General features: G+C 40.1%; 2 protein-coding genes across 2 annotated transcripts; both read left to right on the top strand.

The window, feature by feature from the left end:
* Positions 1 to 9,065: 9,065 nt before the first annotated feature.
* Positions 9,066 to 11,497, top strand: LOC148718933 (uncharacterized). The gene is made up of 2 exons (XM_088740040.1): positions 9,066 to 9,192; positions 9,657 to 11,497. The coding sequence occupies exons 1-2, from the start codon at positions 9,066 to 9,068 to the stop codon at positions 11,495 to 11,497; spliced, it is 1,968 nt and encodes a 655-aa protein (XP_088596166.1).
* Positions 11,498 to 11,592: 95 nt separating this feature from the next.
* Positions 11,593 to 13,164, top strand: LOC148718932 (uncharacterized). Its single transcript, XM_088740039.1, has 3 exons — positions 11,593 to 11,790; positions 11,951 to 12,436; positions 12,721 to 13,164. The coding sequence occupies exons 1-3, from the start codon at positions 11,593 to 11,595 to the stop codon at positions 13,162 to 13,164; spliced, it is 1,128 nt and encodes a 375-aa protein (XP_088596165.1).
* Positions 13,165 to 22,173: the final 9,009 nt, after the last annotated feature.

The following is a 22,173-nucleotide window of genomic DNA, read 5'->3' as shown; positions in this document are numbered from 1 at the left end:
ATAACACGATTTGATTCGGCTCATTAACTTGCAGCTTATGATCACAAAGTGCTTAAATTAACTTTGCCTGTCACGCGCTTCGGAAGAATGTGATCACGATTATTTCATAGAGGCCAAAACTTTTGTGCGTCAGAAACATAGCACTATGATTGGGTTTTACTGTGATCACATGTTGATCGACATGTAACGTTGCCCATTGCGATTAAAAAAGCCTAATTTTTGGTTTCTTAAAATTGTCGCATGACATGGTTAATAATGAGCATAGGGTAAGATATGGACTGGACTGGACTATTTTTTGGACCATTTTTTGGACCATTTTTTGGACTATTTTTTGGACGACTTTTTCGACCATTTTATAAGGGGGAGGCACACCTCTATCACTCAGGGAGGGGTAGGTGTAGTCGGCAAGTACTGAGGGAGGGGTGGGGGAAGAGTGTTATTACTCAAGGAGGGGTGGTAGGTGGTTGTAATTGTAAACACTACTGCTTAATGGAGCTTTTACTCGATCGTAATTATTTTAATCAGTTTTTTTGACTGACTTCTACATCAACATTTTGCGCTGGGCCGCGGCGTTTCTCTAATTCTTTAGCCATGCGAAAGGGAAACTGCCACGTAAACACTGGACTTTAATTCTTATTGAAATCATCGCGTTTGCGATCTTTCACTGATGAGTTAGCAGTCTGGCAGTGTGCCTTTTGAGTCGACTTGTGCACCATCAGTTTTCCCTTGTGTAATTACCAGATTTATCTATCTTTCTTTTGTCATTGATGTTATCAGACGGCATCACAGAATTTCCGTTCCTTGGCCTTTGACTTTAGCCGCAAATATAGAATTCACAAGCGCTATCGCAATTTTAACGTTTACTCTATGAAATCATTTTTGGTACAATCGTACAAAGCAATATTCTCTCAGGTGTCTCATTAACACAGACCTCGAAAAACGTAGACCGCAGACCGGTAGTTTGGAAAATAAAGAATGCCGGAATTCGAAACCGGAACCGGAACCGGAACCGGAATACTTGGAATACCCGGAATTCCCGGAATGACCGAAAAATAATAAATTTTAAAAAAATAAAAGTAAACTAATAAATAAATAAGAATATTGATGATTAAAAATTGATGGTAAATTCACAACTTAATTAAATAAATTTAATTCAAAAATTTTCTTTGAGGGTCCCTAAAAAAGAAACACTTATCGGTGCTGTTCATGGAGATGGACGTATTAGAGGTAAAAAAGAGTCTGCGTCAGGCCAGAAGCCCATACAGCCTAAGCGACGAAACTTTTCTACTCTCCCCCCCCCTCCCTGGATGGGATGCTAATCCATCACATGGTTTCTCCCCGTTTTAAATTCGCCTCCACCCATTTAGACACCTGTAGGATGTCTAGGGCGCCATGACCATTTGGCCGCCACGCTTTTCCAGCCAGAATCATTGCAGAAGATTAAACAAATGCTATATTTCTAATTATTTTAATAGTTCAATGATAAAAGCTCCGAACTATTACAAATTAATACTCTACCTTAAATGATTATTAGCCACGCATTGGGAGCTATCAAAGCAGCTAGGCGAATTTAAAACGAGGAGTAACCAAGTAATGGACTAGCATCCCATCCAGGGGAACGGAAAGTAGAAATATCTCGTCGCTTATGCTGTATGGGCTACTGGCCTGACGCGGACTTTTTTTAATTCTAATACGTGCATCTCCATGAACAGTGCCGGTAAGTGTTTTTTTTTCGGGACCCTCAGAGAAAATTTTCGTATTAAACTATTTAATTAATTATTTAATTAATTACTATTAATTTTTAATCATCAATGTTCTTATCTATTTATTTACGTACTTTCATTTTTTTTTTATAAATTTGTTACTTTTTGGTCATTCCGGGAATTCCAGGTATTCCGAATGTTCCGGTTCCGAATTCCGGCATTCCTAATTTTCTAAACTACCCCGAAGACCGCACACCTCGAAAACGCATACCTCGAAAAACTTGTATACAGTCCAAAGAATCGTCCAAAAAATAGTCCAGTCCAGTCCATATTTTACCCTATGGCTTAATTATGAAATGCTCTCGATTGGGGAGATTAATTTCAAATCAATCCAACTTCGATTCGAACCTTCTATTACTTAAGGTTCAAAGAATTGTTGGAAGAAATTAGATTAAAATCCACCGCGTTCTATCAGTGTGGGAGATCCTTTTTGAAAGTACAATTTCAGGGCTAATTTCGGGGTTTTGTCCCTGGGATTTGATGTGAAAGCCCTTGTACCCCAGGGATTAACCGGGAGCCCAAACTACTTTGGACTCTCGAATAACTTCGTGACCTTAATCATCTGTGAATATTTGAGAGAAATCGGTGAGATGGCATGTGTCACGCCTGCCTGGGTCCTCTCGTGGACAGACTCTTAAGAACTTTTATTTGTTACATTTATATGTTACATTTACTCTTCGAAGAACAAATTCATAGAAAAACACGGCAACAAGGCAATTGTTTCAAACTGATGAAATCCTAAGCAATCTTTCCGCACCTCCGCGCAGATCCTGAATGAAATCGACCAAAAATGTCCATAAAAAATCGATTACCTACATTGAAGTGATGATTTTTCAAGTAGTGAAAGATGACAGCAGTCAATGTTGACAGACTAACTCCGATTTGAGAAGAAGCATTGTAGTAGAAGCATTTACCGTCAGCTGGTGGGTCAAACGCTATCTCGAAACCAGCTTCTGCTACTCTGGTGGCGAGTTTTGAAGAAAGACTTGTCTGAGGGAAGAGACAACCACCTGCAGCAGTCAGTCAACCGACAGAGTTTTGATAACTCTCATTTACTTAAGAGCGAAGCTATTAAAATTACGCGATTTACTCACCATTCTTGACGCCAATACACGGAGTTGAGCGGGAAGTACTGTTCTCTTTTCTCCTGAATGATTTTCCTCGTGGATATAAATGAATAACAGGAGCCAATGAATACCATTCAACTACCCATTCGAGTAGCGGTAGGGCGGTGGAGCCGTACGTTTTTCTCAGAAAATTTTTTTACTTAAGTGGAACCTTAATTAATTTTTGTCACATTGTTTTTATTTTTTTCGGATCCTGAGCGATTTGAAAAGATAAAATTTTCTCTAAATAACAAAAAAATGAAACAAAGAAAAAAAGTCGTCCAACTCAGGACAGCCATTACTATGAGCAGGACTTAGCACGATCTACAGATCTTTAGAGCACTTTTCATATTTGACGCACCAGCAATAGTTCAGGCAACCGAAGCGAGATTAGAAGTTTTTTCTGGGATTATTTTAATTCTAAACACTTTGTAGCTAAATTGAATATTAATTTCCCAGGGAAAGAGAGAGTACCCTGGTAGCGAGGTTGTACTGTTTATACTCGTTCCCAGGATCATCTCCGCTTTCAAGATGGCGGGCGGGCGGGCGGTTTACAGCGATAGTTTAGTCATAGTTGGGCGCGAAACGATCGACGACCTCCCAGACCCTGGACCAATCGAAGAAAAAGAAATACTTGCAAAAATGGCTCGCATTGTGGCTCGCAGATTTTGCAGACCCTACGAAAGCCGAGTATGAGCAAATCAAAGCCAAAACCAGCATATGAAAGCAAAATTACAACAAATCAAAGCCAAATACCAGCAACTCAACGTCAAATACGAACACAAAATTCATGTTAAGTACATGTCCAAGCAAATCTATGCTAAACACTTGCAGAGATTTATAACCATTACCTCAGGAACTATTACAGTAACTAAAAATACCTACCGATAATTCAGTGAGCAGCCATACTTCAAATGCAGATAAAATGATATGCAGGTTATAAAGGGTGAGGCTTTTTTCTACAAGTAGATTGCATTCTAGGAAGAAACGTGAAAGAGAATCTTCCAGAATTCCTTACAGGAAAGTTATCAAATTTTTTGGAGAGACAAGATTAATTCGAGATGCTGTCAAATCATACATTAAGAAATGTATTCCAAGTTCATCTCGGCTAAAACTTCTGCTGTCTAGGGCAAACCATTGTTACTTTAGTGAATGGCTGGCGAAATCAAAGTGCCTATTATCCTCTAAAAATTACTTCGTTAGGCAAAACTTCTACTTCAGTTTTGTGTAGCTAAGAACATTATAGCATAAGAAGTCTTCATTGTTTGGCATGTACGTTGATGCAAGAATGTTAAAGAAATTTAAGCATCATCAGTTGCAAACTTACCATCTATCTTATAGAGTGATCTCTTTAAGTGGTGATGTTGAAGAGAACCCGGGGCCATCAAATCAATGCAGTACAAATACACAATTAGCAACACAAGGTTCCTCAGCTTCCAACTCCATTCCCCTGCAAGAAACCAGGTTGTCTGAATTAAATAGAATTGCACTTGATGTTGGGGGAGGTAGTGACTGCTTTTTTTCGAGCAGTATCACATCAACTCATTGGCAATCCTGATAACCACTTTCATGTGCGTAATCTTGGCATTCATTCACGGTACCTAATGAACTCGGAACAGTTTATAAAGAGTAATACTGAGCATTATAGGCAAGTATATTTGAGTAACATGTCATTTTAGGGAATATGGGCTAATGCAATTACAATTCAAGTAGTGGCGAACTGTCTCAACTTATCAATTCATATTGCTGAATCAAATGAAACTTTTAATCCTGTGACTATTGTTCAACCAAAGAATGTGACAAGTGGACGCAAAAAAATTTACATTGCATATATAGGTGAAACTCATTTCCACAGTAGAAAATAGTAGTACTGACTTACCAAAGTCAAAAGAAGAGGTCAAGGTCAGACTTTAATTGAAGACAAACTAATCGACAAAAAGGAAAAATGCAGAGCTTACAAAAAAGAATACATGAAAAAGAAAAGAGCTGATGCAGAATATAGAAAAAAGGAGAACATTCATTCCATGCAAAGATACAACAACATTGAAACAATTAAGGAGAAAAAGAAAAAAGCTGTCGCTAAAAGAAAAATGCCTAGCCTTGAACACGCAAGAGAAATCGACAAACAGTCTAACAGAAAACGCAAAGTAGAGAATCCAGAACACATAAGAGAAATTGCTAAAAGGTCCCTTAGGAAACAGAAAGCAGAGAATCCTGAACACAGAAAGAAGATCAATACCCAGAGTTTTAAGAAAAGAAAAGTAAAAAACTCAGAACCCATCAGCCAAATAAAGAGAAACTATGTTAAAGTTAAGAAAACAGTAAGGAGTGTTCATGGAATTGCACAATGTGCTAAAATGCAATATCAAAGTGCACTACCAACAATTGATAGTTATGACTTGCAAGCTCAGAAAAATGAGCACAGTGTAATTTCTATGATCAATTTGTTTCACAATAACATTAAATGTGGCCCAGAATATATCTGTACCTGTCGTGACCAGTTGTGGTACACTGAGTCCTCAGTAGTGAAGTGTGATGTTAACAAGTACAAAGTATGTTCTCAGGATCTTGAAAGTCTTGCGTCACTGGGTTGAAAAGTGTGTATAATACTGAATGGATTTGAACAACTTGTGACTTAAATTTAAAGAAAGGGAGGTTACCAGCTGCTCTAAAGCCAATAAAATGAGTTTTCCTAAGAAGCCTGAATTGTTAAATTTGACACCATTAGAAGAACGACTAGTATCACCACACATCCATTTATGCAAATCCGTGAACTACCAAGAAGGGGCCAGTTGACTATTCATGGCAACATTGTTGAAGTACCAAATGATGTAAATTCAACAGTACACTGCCAAGGCTCATGAATGAATCACAGACAATTCCAATCAAACTTAAAAGACATCTCAGCTATAAGCACCATTATCAGATTCAGAATGTAAGAGCAAAGAAAGTGTTAGATGCAGTCAAATGCCTTATAGGCACAAGTGATTTATTCAAACATGAAGGCATAGAGGTGCAAAAGTCTTGGCTAGATGACATAAGTTCACAATGTAGTGGCCATGAAGATTGGACTGAGTTTGTTCAAACCATGTAACATCGTTAAGTGCTAATTTACTTGCTGAAACTGATGAAACTGTTACAAAAGACAAAACACAGGATTTGCAAGACAATATTTTGACTGCTGCTGTTGATAATTCAGGGAGTATAGAAGATGATAGTGATGGTTGGTGTGAAGTTGATGAATGCCCTTCAGGCTCTACAGATACACAGGAGCCAGATGTAGGAGAAAATGCAAACATAGTTATTTCTTTTGCACCAGGAGAAGGAAACAAACCATTAGGTATATTTATGGATAAAGATTCTGAATATCTATCATTCCCCACAACTTTCTGTGGAAAACGAAGGCCTGAAAATAATCAAAGAAAAATCCCGTGTCATATGGCACACTTTGCAAGTGGGAGCTTAGGTGTCAGGATAGAAGAGCTGCAATGTCTGGGCTTAAAAAAATGCAAATTAAGCAAATTCAAGATAGTGCATGCATTTCTCTCAGAAAATGTAAAAAAAAAGGGAAAAGTATACTGCTGGTGACTTTAAGTCAGGGGATTATCTCAATAAGCTCGTGCATCTTGAGGAAGATTTTAGAGTTTTAAAAAATCTAAGAGGCTCGCCACCTTCTTTTGAAAAGTGCAAAAGACTTGTTTGCCATGATTCGTCAATTAAGTACCCTGACATGGTCTTATGGCGTTCCATCACCGCCAAATTTCAAAGTTAGCCCTTTATCCACGCATACCATCATTCACTGGCAACATTTAAATATTCAGTTGAAACATTCGACCCTCCACAACAACATTAATGTCAGGCGTTTAAAATACACTCATAACATTCAAACATACACTCCAAACATTCGATCAATCAAGTGAAACATTCAAAGTAGGCATGCAAAATCCACTTACAACATTTGGACATGTACTTTAAACGAGCGGTTATTCAGTTCCAACTTTCATTTCATACATTCGACTTTCAATTCGACAGTCCATTCAAACATTCGATTATTCAATCTGAACATTCAATTCGAACATTCGATTCAAACATTCGATTATTCAATTCAAACATTCAATTCGAACGTTCAAACTAAACATTCAATTCCAACATTCAATTCACACATTCGATTATTCAATTCGAACATTCAAACATTCAAACATTCAATTCGAACTTTCAATCCAAACAGTGTAACATCGTACCCAGTGTCATCCGACCAACATTCTGGACGTTCGGCAATCGAAAGACGGGAAAGAGCGGAGTCATATCCAGAGGGAGTCATATCCAGAGGTAGTGCGTGTGGCTTACGAAATTTTTCAGCGTTTCCAGCGAATTTTCTGACGATTTATATAAGGTAAGAGATAATTTATCACTATCTATAGTTTGCATTTCTGAACTATATTATTTCTGTTGAAGTGTTTATTTTGGCTAGTGATCTGCAGACGTTTGTACTGTACAATCCATGTTGACGTTGCTGATTTTACGCGATTCCTACATCATGCGAAAATTAAAATTAATTTCCTCCCTCACAGGTGTAGTATGTTCCCAATCGGTCGTGAATACTTATCAATTTCGGTGGCTAAAATTTTGGGTCGTTTTTATTATCCCGCAATAAAAAAATCTATGGAAAAACCACTCAGCGAGTGTGGCTACCATTTTGATTTCGTTTGTTATTTTAATTCTTTTTTTGTTTTTTTGTTTTTGTTTTTTGTTTTCATTGTTGTTACGTAATATCACGTGACATATCGCGTGCTTGGTTGATACTTTGGCAAGTAGCTTCGAGAACGAAGGTTGAAGTTCTTGGTCTTTGTTGTCTGTTTAAACAGTTTTTTAAAGTGCTTAAGGCACGTTTTTAATAAAAAGTAAGCCGCAAAGGTTACAGCTTACAGTCAAAGAACTGTTTAATTCGAATTTGGAGTGCTCCGTTTGTAGAAGGTTTCAGTGTTGTTTTCTTCAGAGAGGAAAGTCTTCTATTTGAATAGTTTGTTGCTGCTCGACGAGTTTGGAACGTCGTGCTGTTTTCCTCAGGGTAGAAAGTCTTCTATTTGAATCGTTTGTTGTCGCTTCAAAGAGTTTGGAACGTCGTGCGGTTTTCCTCAGGGAGGAAATTGACTTTGTTTGCTTCGACCGGTTGACTGAACGTCGCATTAATTTCCCGCCGCTCGACGAGTTGGAACGTCGTGCTGTTTTCCCAAGAAAGGAAAGAATTTGTTTGGGAACCGTCGCTTGACTGAACGTCTTAATTAATTTCCAGCTACTCGATGAGTTTGGTAAGTCGTGCTGTTTTACAGGGAGAAAACTCGTATATTTGTGCTGTTGTCGCCGCTCGATGAGTTTGGGACGTCGTGTTTAATATTTCCCGCCGCCATACATGTTTGGAACGGCTTGAAGTGAATACTTGCATCTAATTAACAAGTATGTCTGTGAATTCACTACCTATTCATAATAACTCTCGTCGAAAATATGTGCGAGAAGCTTCGTCTGACGGTGGTGTTGTAATTCCCCTGTAATTGGGAAGAAGTTTACGCTTAAAATGGCTAATACAAGGAGTGATTAGGAAGGCGAAAGAGCTGAAAGGGCGAGAGCCATGTTCAAATCTCGAGCCGGGTACATTGGCGCTCTGACAACGTTACAAGGAAACAACAAAGAGCTTATGGAAAACTGTGAAACTTTGGAGGATTTGAAGTCCAAGCGAAAATCGTATGACGAAGTTTGGCGCAAATTCGTAAGTACGCACGAACAGTACCTTGAATGTCTTTAATTACTTTGTTATGAGAAAGAGCTTGTGAAAGCTCGCGTTAGTTATGATGAACAAATGTCAAGGAAATTAACCTTTGACAATGTTATTGAGTCCTGGATTAGGAAGTCAAAGCTTGAATCAAAAGAAATGAGCGAAAGGTCGTTATCAAGGCACGAAAGTAAATCGTCATATTCTAGTTCATTTTCATCGTCAGTTGCGAAGAAAAAGGAGAGATTGGCTCTTGCACAATTGAAACCAAAGACGGTTACTAAAGGAGCAAGAATGAAAACGGAAATGACAGAATTACAGTATGAAAAGGAATTTATGGAGGCTCGAATGGAAGAAGAAAGGACAGCAGTTAGCCTTGATGTTTAAAAACAAGCTGAAATAGAAAAGGAGTGTTGCAATTTTTACAACATGGACATTCTGTCCATGGAACTCGAATCATCGGCTATACAAGGAACTGAGATGTGTTATTCAAACGAAGAACCTAACTGGAGTGATGAAAAGGCAAATGTTGTGGTGCAACCCATTTCCTTCCAAGGTACACCTGTGCAAGTATGTGTACCTTCGGAGCAATTACCCGCATCAGGAATTCTCTCCGGTGGACAGAAGGTTGGGCAACCAAGTGAAACGGAAACAGATTTAAAGCCCCACCAGTATCAATTATTTGGCTTGAAAAGGTTTAACTACCCCCAAGCCAGCAGACTAACATTAAGCAAGTCCCAATCCAGTCTCAGTTGAAACACCCAACTGAGTATCGAATGCTAGATCCTGTTAAAGTGACAAGCTCAGATGGATTTCTTGGTCAAAGGTCTGCACAGGCGCCGTTGTCCCAACCGATTAAACACTTGCCTCAAGGTACCATTGCACCCAGGCAAGGAAGCGGAGAAGAAATTGCACAAGCGCTACGTCAAGTTGTCTCCGCACCTAAAGTTTAGTACATGCGTTTCGATGGGAACCCGATGAAGTACGTTTCGTTTATGCATAACTTTGAAATTTGTTTAGGGAAAAATAATCCTGACAATTCCAGGAGGCTACAGCTCCTGATTCAACATTGTTATGGTAAGGCGCGAGAGGCAATTGAAAGCTGTGTGAACCTACCTGTGGAAGAAGGTTATTATGTTGCAAAGAACACTTTGCGAGAGGACTTTGGAACGCCTCACATCATAGCGAGGGCACCTATCAAGAAACTAGAGAACTTACCTCTTCTAAAGCAAGCAGTCGGACAAAGCCTTCTAGAATTTGCAAGGCATTTGGAAGTTGCTGAAAGAACCCTTACAAGCATGGGACCTGAGTATGTTAGTGATTTAAACCATACAAACACTCTTCGAAAACTAAACAGGAAGCTTCTGTTGTTTATGAGGGTCAAGTGGACGGAGTGTGCGGGTAGGATAATCAAGTCTGGTCAGAGGCCCAGATTTTTGGACTTTCTTCAGTTCTTTAAGCAGAGAGCAACACTCGTGAACAATGAATTTGGAGAAGACCTTAATTGTAGTCCATCAAGAGATAAGGAGAAAGGCAAAGGCAGAGATGGTCGGAATCGAACTCCTCACAAGTTTACAACAATGGCCATAGGTGCACGCAATGATCGAAGCCCTCAACACAAAGGCTTGCATCGAACAACTGGTGCAAGGCCAGGTTGTGCAGTCTGTTCCAACCGGTATGGTGTTTGGAGGTGTGGTAAATTTATAGGCTTACCTTATCAGGACAAGATGAAGATTGTTCAAGAAAACAGCCTCTGTATTAAGTGTCTTAATGTTGGCCACTATGCGAGAATATACCCTAGGACAAATCTCAAATGCCAGAAGGAAGGGTGCAATAAGGAGCACAACACATTGTTACACCCTCCTACCTCCAAACCTGACGGTGGTAGTACCAGCCAGAGCCAACTTAATCGAAAAGGCCTAAGATGGAACACAATCGATAGTTCAAATTCTGAGACGAGCAATCAAGATGGAGTTAATGTAACTGCCGCAACTGGGGCAGGCGAGCGAGTGTGCCTAAGAGTCGTCCCTCTCAAAGTTAAAGTTAAAGGAAGTGATCTACTACCGGTAGAGACATATGCCTTGTTATACAGTGAATCGACGGTAACTCTTTGTCATGAACATTTACTGAAGAAACTTGGTGTGAGCGGTCCAAGGCTCAACTTTACACTATCAGGGATGACAGGATCCACAAGGGTGGAAAGACAACTGCTAGACATTGTTGAGAGGTCAATGTATGAAACTGTGTCCGTTGAGTTGCCAAATGTTAGAACAGTGAAACAAATGCAAATCTCAAGCGACTGTATTGTCAAAGAAGTAGGTCTAACCAGATGGTCTCACCTGTGTGATATTGAACTACAAGAATTGGGAGTTGGAGAAGTTATGTTGGTGATTGGTCTCAAGGAGAAACCAAGTTTGTTTCTACCTCAGGAGTACAAGGCAGGAGGAGAAGATGAACCAGTAGCGGTCAGATATAGTTTAGGTTGGACTGTAACTGGTCCTGTTCATGGTCAAAAGGATGACCCGAATTGTTCAGCAAATTTCACTCGCACTAGAGAGAGTTCTATTGTTTATGACAATGTTCCTGTCCTGCGAGAGGAACATGTATGTCTTAGCCCAATCGAAGGTAGAAGATTAAGTAAGCAACCAGATAATGACGACAGTGGTCAAGTCCTTAATGAACAATTCACCGATGAGTTAGCTGGTCAGAAGGATACCAATTTGTCATTGTTCAGCAAAGTTGAATATGAAATACGCGATGAAGAGCTATACCAGCAGTTAGAGAGATTATGGAAAACAGACTTTGAAAACACGGAAGTAGAAACTAAAGTTTGTGAATCGGTTGAAGACAAAGAGCCCTAGAGATTAGGGAAAGGTCCCTTCAACAAGTCAGTGGACACTTTCAAGTTGCCTTGCCTTGGCGACATGACCCACCGTATATGCCCAACAACAAGATAATGGCAGAACGAAGAGCCCTGCTTCATAAGAGGCGTCTTATGAAGAATGAAGATTTGTTGAAGTATCGGACGACAATGAATGATTACATCGAAAAGGGACACGCAGAAGTGGTTCCTGAAGAAAAGTTAAATACAAGGAACAGACCAGCGTGGTTCCTCCCTCACCACCCAGTGACACACCTTTCGAAGCCCGACAAAGTCAGGGTGGTGTATGATTGTCCAGCAAAGCTCGGACAGACATTTAAATCAGCAGTTGCTGCACGGCCCGGATCAGACAAGTCAATTAGTGGGTGTCTTAAGTCGTTTCAGACAGAGCTCTGTCGGAATTGTTGCTAATATTGAAGCAATGTTTTACCAGGTCCTGGTAGACCCAAAAGACCGTGACAGTTTAAGATTTCTGTGGTGGCAAAATGGGGACCTGACAAAGGAATTGAAGGAATATGGAATGGTTAAACATTTGTTTGGTGCTAAATCTTCGCCAAGTGTTGCTAATTTCTGTCTAAGGAAGACAGCGCAGTTGCACCAGGAAGAGTTTGAAGAAGAAGTAATAGAGACAGTGTACCGCGACATGTATATAGATGACATGATGAGGTCGACAAGCACTACAGAGAAGGCAATCAGTTTAGCAAGTCAGTTGCGGACGTTTCTAGAGAAAGGTGGATTCCGCTTAACGAAGTGGTATAGTAACGACCGAGAAGTGATAGCAACAATATCAGAGTCCGAAAGAGCTAAATCGGTAGTGAATTTAGAACTCGCGCAACTCCCAACAGAGAGCGCTCTCGGACTAAAATGGAACATAAAAGAAAACAAGTTTGTATGGGAGGTCATGGAGATGTTGCAGCGAGTGAGTTAGAAACCAGTGACACGCAGGGAAATTGTGTCAGCTGCTTACTCCCTCTTCGATCCACTGGGATTCATCGCACCATATACCATGAAAGCCAAGTTGTTAATGCAAACACTCAGTAGAAAGATGCTGGGTTGGGATGATATGTTAGAAGAGACCGACAAAGGGCAATGGAAGAGCTATTTCAAACCCAAGAGATTTGGAGAAGTTAAAGAAGTAGAGTTGCACCTCTTCTCCGATACTTCTCGTCAAGGATATGCAGCCTTTGCATACCTCCGTTTGAGAGATGTGACCAACCAAGTTCCTTGTGCATTTGTGATGGGAAAGGCAAGGTTGGCTCCCTACGAGAGATTTCGGCTCCAAGATTGGAGCTGACAGCCGCTGTCATCTCCGTAAGGCTCTCTAAGATTATTCGAGAAGAGTTGGACATGTCAATGGACCGTGTTTGCTATTGGAGTGACTCGACTTCCGTGTTGAAGTGTATCAACAATGAGTCAAGGAGATTCCATACATTTGAGTCTATTCGTCTAACAGTGATACGCAATGGTTCCAAACCCTCAGAGTGGAGATATGTGAACCGGGACGATAACCCTGCTGATGATGGTTCAAAAGGTTTCATAGTAGATACCATTTTGAGGGATGGCCGTTGGTTAAAGGGCCCCAAGTTCCTGTTGGAAGACGAGTCACTGGCCCAACATGATCAAAATTCCTGTGTTAGGAGACGATGATGAAGAAGTTCGGAAAGAGGCTCAGATTTATGTCTCCACTGTTCAAAGTAATGTTCTGGATGACGTGATTTCGTACTACTCCTGTTGGTGGACATTGAAATGCTCTATTGCGTAGTTGTTACGTTACAAACAGTATCTGCAAATGAAAGTTCTGTAGAGAAGAAATGCACCAATTGCAAGTGGCTCTTCAGTCAAGTCTATTAAAATGCAATTGATGAACTGTGGCCATTAAACAATCGCAGAGCTTCAAGTAGCCGAAAGAGAAATATTCAAACGTGTTCAACAGGTGGCCTTTCTAGAAGTCATTGATTTACTTTCAGCAACGGAGTGTTGTGAGGACAAGAGGTACTCGAAGAAGGTTTTAAAGAAGGCTGGTGCATCAATACGTCGGCTGAATACACAGACCAAAGAAGGCCTATTGAGAGTCGGAGGTCGACTAGTCAATGCACCCTTTGGTGATGAAAGGAAGCATCCTATTATCCTCCCACACAAACATCATAGGACGGACCTCATTATTAAGCACTGTCGTGAAAACTTGGGTCATATGGGCCAAGAATCTGTTTTGTCGTCCTTGAGAGAGACGGTTTGGATTGTGAAAGGGATATCGGCGGTGCGGCGCGTTTTAAGAAGATGCATGACCTGTCAACGGCAAAAAAGTGCATGCCCTGGGGAACAGTTCATGGCAGATTTACCAGAAGTGAGGCTCGTACCTGAGAAGCCACCTTTCAGTTATGTCGGTGTTGATTGTTTTGGACCACTTGAAGTTAAGCAAGGAAGGTCCCGTGTTAAAAGATACGGCTGTCTCTTCACCTGTTTAACAACACGTGCTGTGCACGTCGGGATAGCCCACTCCTTAGACACCGATTTAGTGATTAATGCGGTTAAAATATTCATTAGCGTTTGTGGCTATCCATAGCAAATAAGGAGCGACCAAGGAAGTAACTTCATAAAGGCAGATAAGGAGCTGAAAGAAACTATAGAGGAGTGGAATGAACACAAGATCATCGATTTCTGCAAACAGAAAAGGATCGAGTGGATTTTTAATCCGCCCTCAGCGAGCCACATGGGTGGTGCATAAGAGCGGATGATACGTTTCTTGAAACTGATCTTGAAGGCCATCCTAAAGGGGCAGTTAGTCTCTGATGAAGTACTTTCAACTTCGATGGCAGAGGCGGTGAACATCTTAAATTCTAGGCCACTTACTCGGAATAGTGACAGCGCCCTTGATGAGCAGCCACTAACCCCTAATCATTTGTTACATTTACGCCCAGCTCCAGACTTACCCATGGGAATATTTGATAAAGATGACCTCAGCTGTAAACGCGCTTGGAAGCAAGCACAGTATTCAGCCAATTTTTTCTGGCTCAGATGGACGCGAGAATACCTTCCAAACTTGTTAGAAAGGAAGAAGTGGAACAAGCTAAGAAGAAACTTGGAGGTCGGTGACTTAGTTTTGTTGACAGGCAAGTCCTTCCCTTGAGGCAAATAGCCACTTGGGTGAGTTGTATAGGTCATGCCTAATGGAAACGGATTAGTTCGCACAACGAAAGTGAAGACGAGTTGCACGGTTGCGACACGCGCGAAACGACAGCGCAAGGGGCAGCCTCTGAGCGAAGAAAGTACGACTGTACTGACACGCCCAGTGACCAAGTTATGTTTGCTCGAAATGGACTGAGCAGTTTAGGTTAACCTTGAAAGTTTAATGTAGCTTACAGAGCCAGATGGAACTTGTGGATGTGACTTTCAACAGTCAAGTTTAAAACTTATTTATTGCAATCTTAATGACTTTGCGAATAGAACAGTTGTTTGAGATATGGAACCTTTATGTACTAGTTGTAGTTGGTAGCCCTGTTTCTTTGCATGTAAATGTGACTGTTTTCATTCTCATTTAGGGGCCGTGTGGCTACCATTTTGAATTCGTTTGTTATTTTAATTTTTTTTCGTTTTGTTTTGTTTGTTGTTACGTAATGTCACGTGAAATCTTCTCTCGTGCTTGGTTGATATTTTGGCAAGTAGCTTCAAGAACGAAGGTTGAAGTTCTAGGTCTTTGTTGTCTGTTTAAACAGTTCTTTAAAGTGCTTAAGGCACGTTTTTAATGAAAATAAGCCGCAAAGGTTACAGCGAGTGAGATCAAGAAAATGAGAAGGCTGTCATTAGGGCCGGGGGACGGGAATTTTCCCCTTGTACCTAGGTATACCCTCAGCTACTTTGATGTAAAACCAGCATGTTGGCTTCACTACAGCAACTTGAATCCCCGGCAATTTTTCTGCATAGCCCCATTTACTTAAAAAATTAGTGACAGCCCTGAATGGGATATTGTTGGAGATTAAAAAAGTAGTCATTCGTCTGAGCATTAGCCCACACTTCCGATTTATTTGTTGAAATGTTGTGCACAAATTTGCAGAGCCCAATATGGATCTGCCATATTGGAATTATATTTGTGGTACACCAATATTAATTTATTATTTCATGTTTTTATTTATTTCTTTTTTTTATTAATGGCCCAATTTCATTGAATGGCCCACAATAGTGACAATTACTATATGCCATGCATCAGCATAACTTTGAAATTTAAAGTACACTGGAAGTTAGAAAGTAACTGATCCCTTTCACATTAATACATCAGATACCATTTGATATTCTTTCCTTTAGAGAATCATGTCAGAGTTGCAAAGATGCAGGAACGTGTTAACAGATCTACAAAACCGATCTCAGAGTTAGAGAGACGGCAATTTTCAGCACTCAAGTCATCCGATAGAGCAGCTTCAAATGCAGGGATGAGGCCAGCCACTTTGGCGTCTGCTGCATCTGTAGCAATCTCCAATCAGTCTTCTGTCAGGCAGCCTGCAACTACAGCAGTTTCTGTTGGGCCTCTATCAAACCAATATGCAGAGGCATCTAGTAGGCCTCCATCAAGAAATCCTGCAGTAGCTTCTGCAGGACCTTCATTATGTTCTACTAGAACACAAGTTGAGCTGGAGCACCAGCGTGTATTTGGTTATATGCCTAGAAGTGATACACAAGGAGGTACCAGTAGAAGGAAAGCCAGTGGCAGGGGCCAGCAGCCACCTGCTAAAAAGCGAAAATAGAGGCCCACCTGGACCAAGAGATTTGTTTGCCTGGCCAGTGCTAGTGGTAGCAGGATGCCATCACCAATATACTATTGGCAACTAAAAAGGGCATCTCTTGGTGAGAAGAGCATCGCCTTAAATATAGCAGATAATTCTGTTGAATTTGACTAAAAATTGAAAATGGAATTCCCAAACTTGGATGTAGCTGGTGGATATGTTCTCATGTGCAGCCATAATTCAAGCCGTACTTTGGAGGAGATTAAGCCATAGGGTCCGTCCATCCACATGCTCGATAACGCCGTGCTGCTCGTCTCTTTCTAACAACAGAGTGTGATCTGTTGTTCCTGATCTCACTCAGGAACAACAGATCACACTCTGTTGTTCCTGAGTGTGATCGGGTAAATCCGTGTCCCGGGCGTTCGTTCTTGTCGCGTGGGGGTCCACTCCAAGATTTCCATCGAGTTACTTCACGGCGTTTATCGAGTTTGTTTACTTCTGCTTTTGAGTTTTCCAATTCTTTAACTTGTGTTACGGTAAGCTCCAGGGTTTTACCGTAATCGAGGAGTGCATGTAAGGTAATTCCAGGATCACTAAGAGCTTTTCGGCGCAGCCTGGACGACGAACACAGTTGAATAATCTGGCTTTTGATTTCTCGGTCGGCATCAGCGAATTCGCAGGTTTTTGATAGGTGTTTCAGCCTGGTGTAATAGGTCATGAGGTCTCCTCTTAGATCTTGTTTTGCCTGCCTGAACTTGTATTCTTCATAGGCCTCATTAGTCTTCGGCGTGAAGTGGTTTGTGAGAGCCGTGACTGTTTTCTAGAGCGGGTCTTCGTCTGCTCCTGCGACGGCGTCGGGCAGCGTTTCAACAATATCGTTGACCTCTTCGCCTGCATAGTGTAGCAGAGGAGCCTGCTGTCGCTTCTTGTTGGTCACATTCAACGCCACAATAAGGTTGCGGAACCGTACGATGTACTTTTTCCACCGAGTGCCAAGTGTTCCTTGGTTTTGAGATAGGTCAAGTTGATTCAGTGTTGCTTTTTATCACTCGTCACCAGTGTAGTGTATTGACTGCATGCTAGAATGTTATTTCCTGAAGCGGTTTATTTGTTGAACTCCAAGAGTTACAACGGCGTTAAGCTTTTCTTCTCTCTCTCTCTCTCTTTTACTAACTGGGAAATTACATAATTGACAGGTAACAAAACGATGGTGTTTCAGATTTAGGTTCCTTAACAGTACCTTGATCAAAAAAATGTTTAAGGGCCAGAAAGCCTTCGTCATTAGGAATGACGACTCTTTACACTGTCAGTTTTTCGATAAACGTGGTTACCCTGTTTCTGTCGTTCAAGCGGGTTACCACCGCGTCCAACTTATTGATCGACATTCAGCACTACAAACGTTGCATAAGGAAGATTCCGACCGCATTCCATTCACTCTCACGTTTCACCCTCACAACCACTCAGTTAAATCCATCATTCTTAAAAACTTTAAATTACTTCAAAACGATCCAGAGACAAGCACTATCTTTTCGCAGCCTCTGCTCATTTCAAGTTACAATTTGGCAGCAACATGTAATTGTGCAGAAGCGCTTATTGAGAAGCGCAAGATTTAAAGAGAAATTCTTAAGTTTTGTAATAATCAAATCAGACAGCTTTTTATTGTTACATAAAAGCAGGGGCACCCAGCGATTATTTTCGGTAAAAATCGGTTTGGAAGCAAGGTGAGCTAGACTTTTTGAATAATCGAACACACAGGCCCTCGCATTTTCGAATCGTGTATCTGAATAGATTTTCAGCCCCCAAAACATCACCTAAAAGACTCGCAACAAGGCAAAAGTAGTCCCTTACGTTTTCGGAAAGGATATATTTGCAATTTTTGGGTCTTAAAAAGGTCACGTAGCAAATTCGGAAGAGCAAATGATTCGTTTGGGAAGTTCCTAGAGTGTGCCGTTCAGCTAGCAATTTCTAAAATGAAGATATCATTCCCTAAGATTTCGCTACGTTCTAATTCGCTTCGCCCAACCGAACGTAAAATGTTTTACCCTTCAATTCCCGTAATAATCGAGCAAACAAGAACTATGGAAGGATTCGCAAGCGGATCCAAATGCAGTTTAATAGTTTACATACACTCATTTTTTTTCACAATAATTAATAAGCAAAGCGAATACAATATTGCATCCATATATATATGTTTGAAAATAAGTACTAAGCTAGGCGTTTACAATTTCGTATCATTCATGTTTTTTTTTTAAAAGATAAGCTGATACCGGATACTAGGAAGCGATAAACAATACAGATATAAGAACTACAGCTACCTAAATGAAAACCCTAGAAACTTTGTTACTTGTAGCCAATTGTCGAGACTCTCCTCAACGTACATATCCTTGGCAGCGTCCGTCTTCCATCTGCCATGCAACTTCGATAGTCTTTCCGAAACTGAATTACAACTGTTGCCAACAACGGATGTTATCCCACCTAATCTTAAGCTTTGGAGACCGTAGTCATCCGGGTTGAAACCCAGTTGTTTTAAGGAATCCCTAAGGATTTCTCTACATGACGTGTAGGAGATTTTTCCATCCCTTAGAGTATAACTAGAATTACTGCTATGAAAAACCAGAGGCCTGAACAAAGGTAGATTACCTTTATCGTGAATATCGGCTAGATTCATATACTTTCTTAAAACGCCAAAAGGGCAGTATGGAGTTCCCGATGTACTTATATAGACATAGTTACCCTCCCTATGAGCATCAGTCTTACCACGAGGCACAAAAATCTTTATGTATTGACTATGAAATTCGATATGGCTGGGAGCAATATTACACAACTCATTACAACGAAAAAATCCAGCAAAAGCTAACGAGTTTGGAGGCCCGTTCTGGTCAAAATTGCTTTATTTATTTTATGGTAAACATTGAATTATTTTTGTATTGTCAGGCAATTATTTTTGTAGTAGTTTTCAATTATCAACTACGGTTTTATTATTTTTATCCAAGTTGTAATCATTTGTCACTAATTCATTTTTACTACATCTCTTTATTTTTCTCTATAGTTGAATTATTTTTGTGTACAATAACTTTTTGTGTTTGAATTATTTTTGTGTACAATTATTTTTTTGTGTGTTCGAATTATTTTTGTATACAATTATTTTTTGGTGTGTTCAAATTATTAAGCATATCCCATGAGTCGATGCGGGAGCATTGCTATGTGACCAAGGTTGATGCCTGGGAACTCTTCCCACGTGCATCCCACATTCATAATGGCCGCGAACCAAGCTGATGAAATCAAGCAAATTGCGAAAGAAGCAATTGAAAATATCAACAGAATGGCATCTCTGATAACTAACGGCACTGTACCGTCTGCCACTCAGAATATTTCAGCTTCTAGTAGTAGTGCTTCAGCTATAAGCGAGTTGCAGAGAAGATTTCCAACTTTAAACTCGCGATCTGCAATGAGTACAGTGCCACGTTCATCTGGCCGCCGATCATCATCGCGATCAAGAGTTCATCCGTATGAGTCTACAGCATCCTCTGTCGGGCGCCCAGTTAGGTCTTCTATTGTAACACGAGATGCTATTATCATTGAGAAAGGACATGAACATATGCCATCGAAAACTGAAAAAGTTCAAATGGAAAGAAAGCGACGAGTTGTTTCAGGCTTTGACGTGGACAGGAATTGGGAAGCCGAAGAGTTGCATAAGCAGTTGTCATCCCTTCTAAAAGGCACCGAAATGGAAGACCTAAGGTTTGAAATAGTTAAAAACTGTGGGGGAACTCTGCTGACTCCCAATATCCCAAGTGGTAAAAAGATCGATGCTACATTGCTATTCAAGTCCATATCACCCACAGGACATATCATTATTAGATTACTTGACTATCTTCCACATGTGGATAAAGAAATCGAGGAGATGCTATCTAAGTCTGTGTTTGACTTTGATCATAAAGAAAGTGAAATTGATAACAATGATGTAATACTTGTGGAAGCTAAACATCAGCCATCTTCAACTTCAACAAGTGCTGAACCTGCTAAAGAAGAGTCTACTACAGCCACTGTGTTTCCAGCAACATGTGAAGGATATTGTGATATTGATTGCCCTTTTGACATTCAATCAATATTAGACAAAGCCAAATCTTTGAATCTCTCTGAACCACTAGAAGTGCTCAGATTTTTACAGCAGGAAATAAATGGAGGAAGAGAGCTTGACATGTCAACCTGTGAAGAAACGCTTGAAGGAGATGTGAACCTCATCACAGTTAACCGTGATAACTTACTTGAGTCAACATTCAGTGAACTTGAGTTTATTCGCAACTACAGATGTACATTTTGTGTTGATTTTATGGGAGAGGAGTGTGTTGATCAAGGTGGTCCTCGGAAACAGTGGATCAGACTTGTAAACCAGGCCATTAAGAAGAAGTATTTTGACCAAGGCCTTCGCAATTTCCTTTCAAAGGACTATTTTTTGCAGGGCTAATGATTGCCATTGCAATGCTTCAAAATGGTCAAATGCCAACCTACATAGAAGAGGACCTTCTCCAAGAAATTCTGTCATCATCCAAAACCTCCAGCCCATGTGTACCTGAACTGTAAAGAGGCCTTGAGCAACTTGGAATGTTATCATCTCTTCGTCAGTTGCCTATGTTACAGCATCTATTGAGACCAGGTGCAGAGGGCAAGCTCACTGTTCCAATACTGCGACATCTCTTGAAACCAAGCTTTTCTGAAGAAGAAAGTAATGCCTTAAAGTATGAAAAGGAAGTTTATCAGCTTTTCGTCAGGTATATTCGAGAGGTAGCAAGTGGCAGGAGAAGTTGTGGGGAAAAAACCCTTGACCTTAGTAATATACTGGAATTTGTCACTGGTGCAAGTCATGAGCCAGCTCTTGGATTTGTTACGCCACCAGTTAATTCATTTGTTATTCCAAATGAGATCACCAAACTTGCCAATCAAGTCCAAACTAGTGAAGAAACTGATGTTAAGGGAAATTTCATACCCACAGCTCATACTTATGGGAATGTTCTGTCTCTTCCAAGACCAACTCAGCAACTCTCTCTTCCATCCACAGAAAGGCTGTTTTCTTTATATGATTTAGCGTTTTCTCAAGACTATTTTGGTAAGATCTAATATCTCAAGAAAATCTTAGCTTCAGGATTGCCATTTTTTAAACTGTTGATGTGTTTTTAAAAGCCAAGACTGTAATCAATGTTATAGTCACAAGAACTAATTCTTATGCAGGAAGGAATTCTTGTATAATTCATGAGATATTCACATTTACACTGAATCTGAGCTCTTCAACCCTAAAAGAAAGATAAAAAGGTTTCCTTTTGGTTTGTTTCGAAGTGAATTTACCATTCATGACATGTTTGACAACATTTTTCCTAAATGCTCAATGGATAATGCTGGTGCTCATATGCAATTAATATCAGTTTATTTGCAATTTAAATCATTAGTTACTGTTGAGTTTGGCATTTGAGTTCATTTGCATTTTCATAAGTTTTAACGAGTGTTCCAGATAACACTACAGTTACCTTGTTATTTAAATGCCTTTTGCTTTTGTTGCGTATTGTTACATTGCTATTTTATTGACCATTAAAATCCTTTAACTCCCAAAAGTGACTAACAAGTAACTTCTCCCCATAATATCCATACATTATCCATCAAACAGGTAATGAGAATACTCAAACTTATCAGGTAGAAGTTGTTACCTTGATTGGACACCAAATTCTCATAACTGATTTACAAGGAAATGTGTAGCAGCTAGAGGGGAGAATTAACAATCAGATCTTGGGAGTTAAAGGGTTAATAATAAAGTTTTGATCTTAATCATGTCTTTTTGTGTTCACTCCCAACCGACACAATACATTCAAATTAAAATGTATAACAACTCTCATTTTGAACTGTCATTAAAAAATGTTGTGGTTGAAACATTTGATGTGTTTGTTTTGTT

The sequence above is a fragment of the Stylophora pistillata genome, chromosome 12 (genome assembly GCF_964205215.1).
Source record: "Stylophora pistillata chromosome 12, jaStyPist1.2, whole genome shotgun sequence".
NCBI classification, from domain to species: domain Eukaryota; kingdom Metazoa; phylum Cnidaria; class Anthozoa; order Scleractinia; family Pocilloporidae; genus Stylophora; species Stylophora pistillata.
This window is presented reverse-complemented; position numbering and strand designations above follow the sequence as displayed.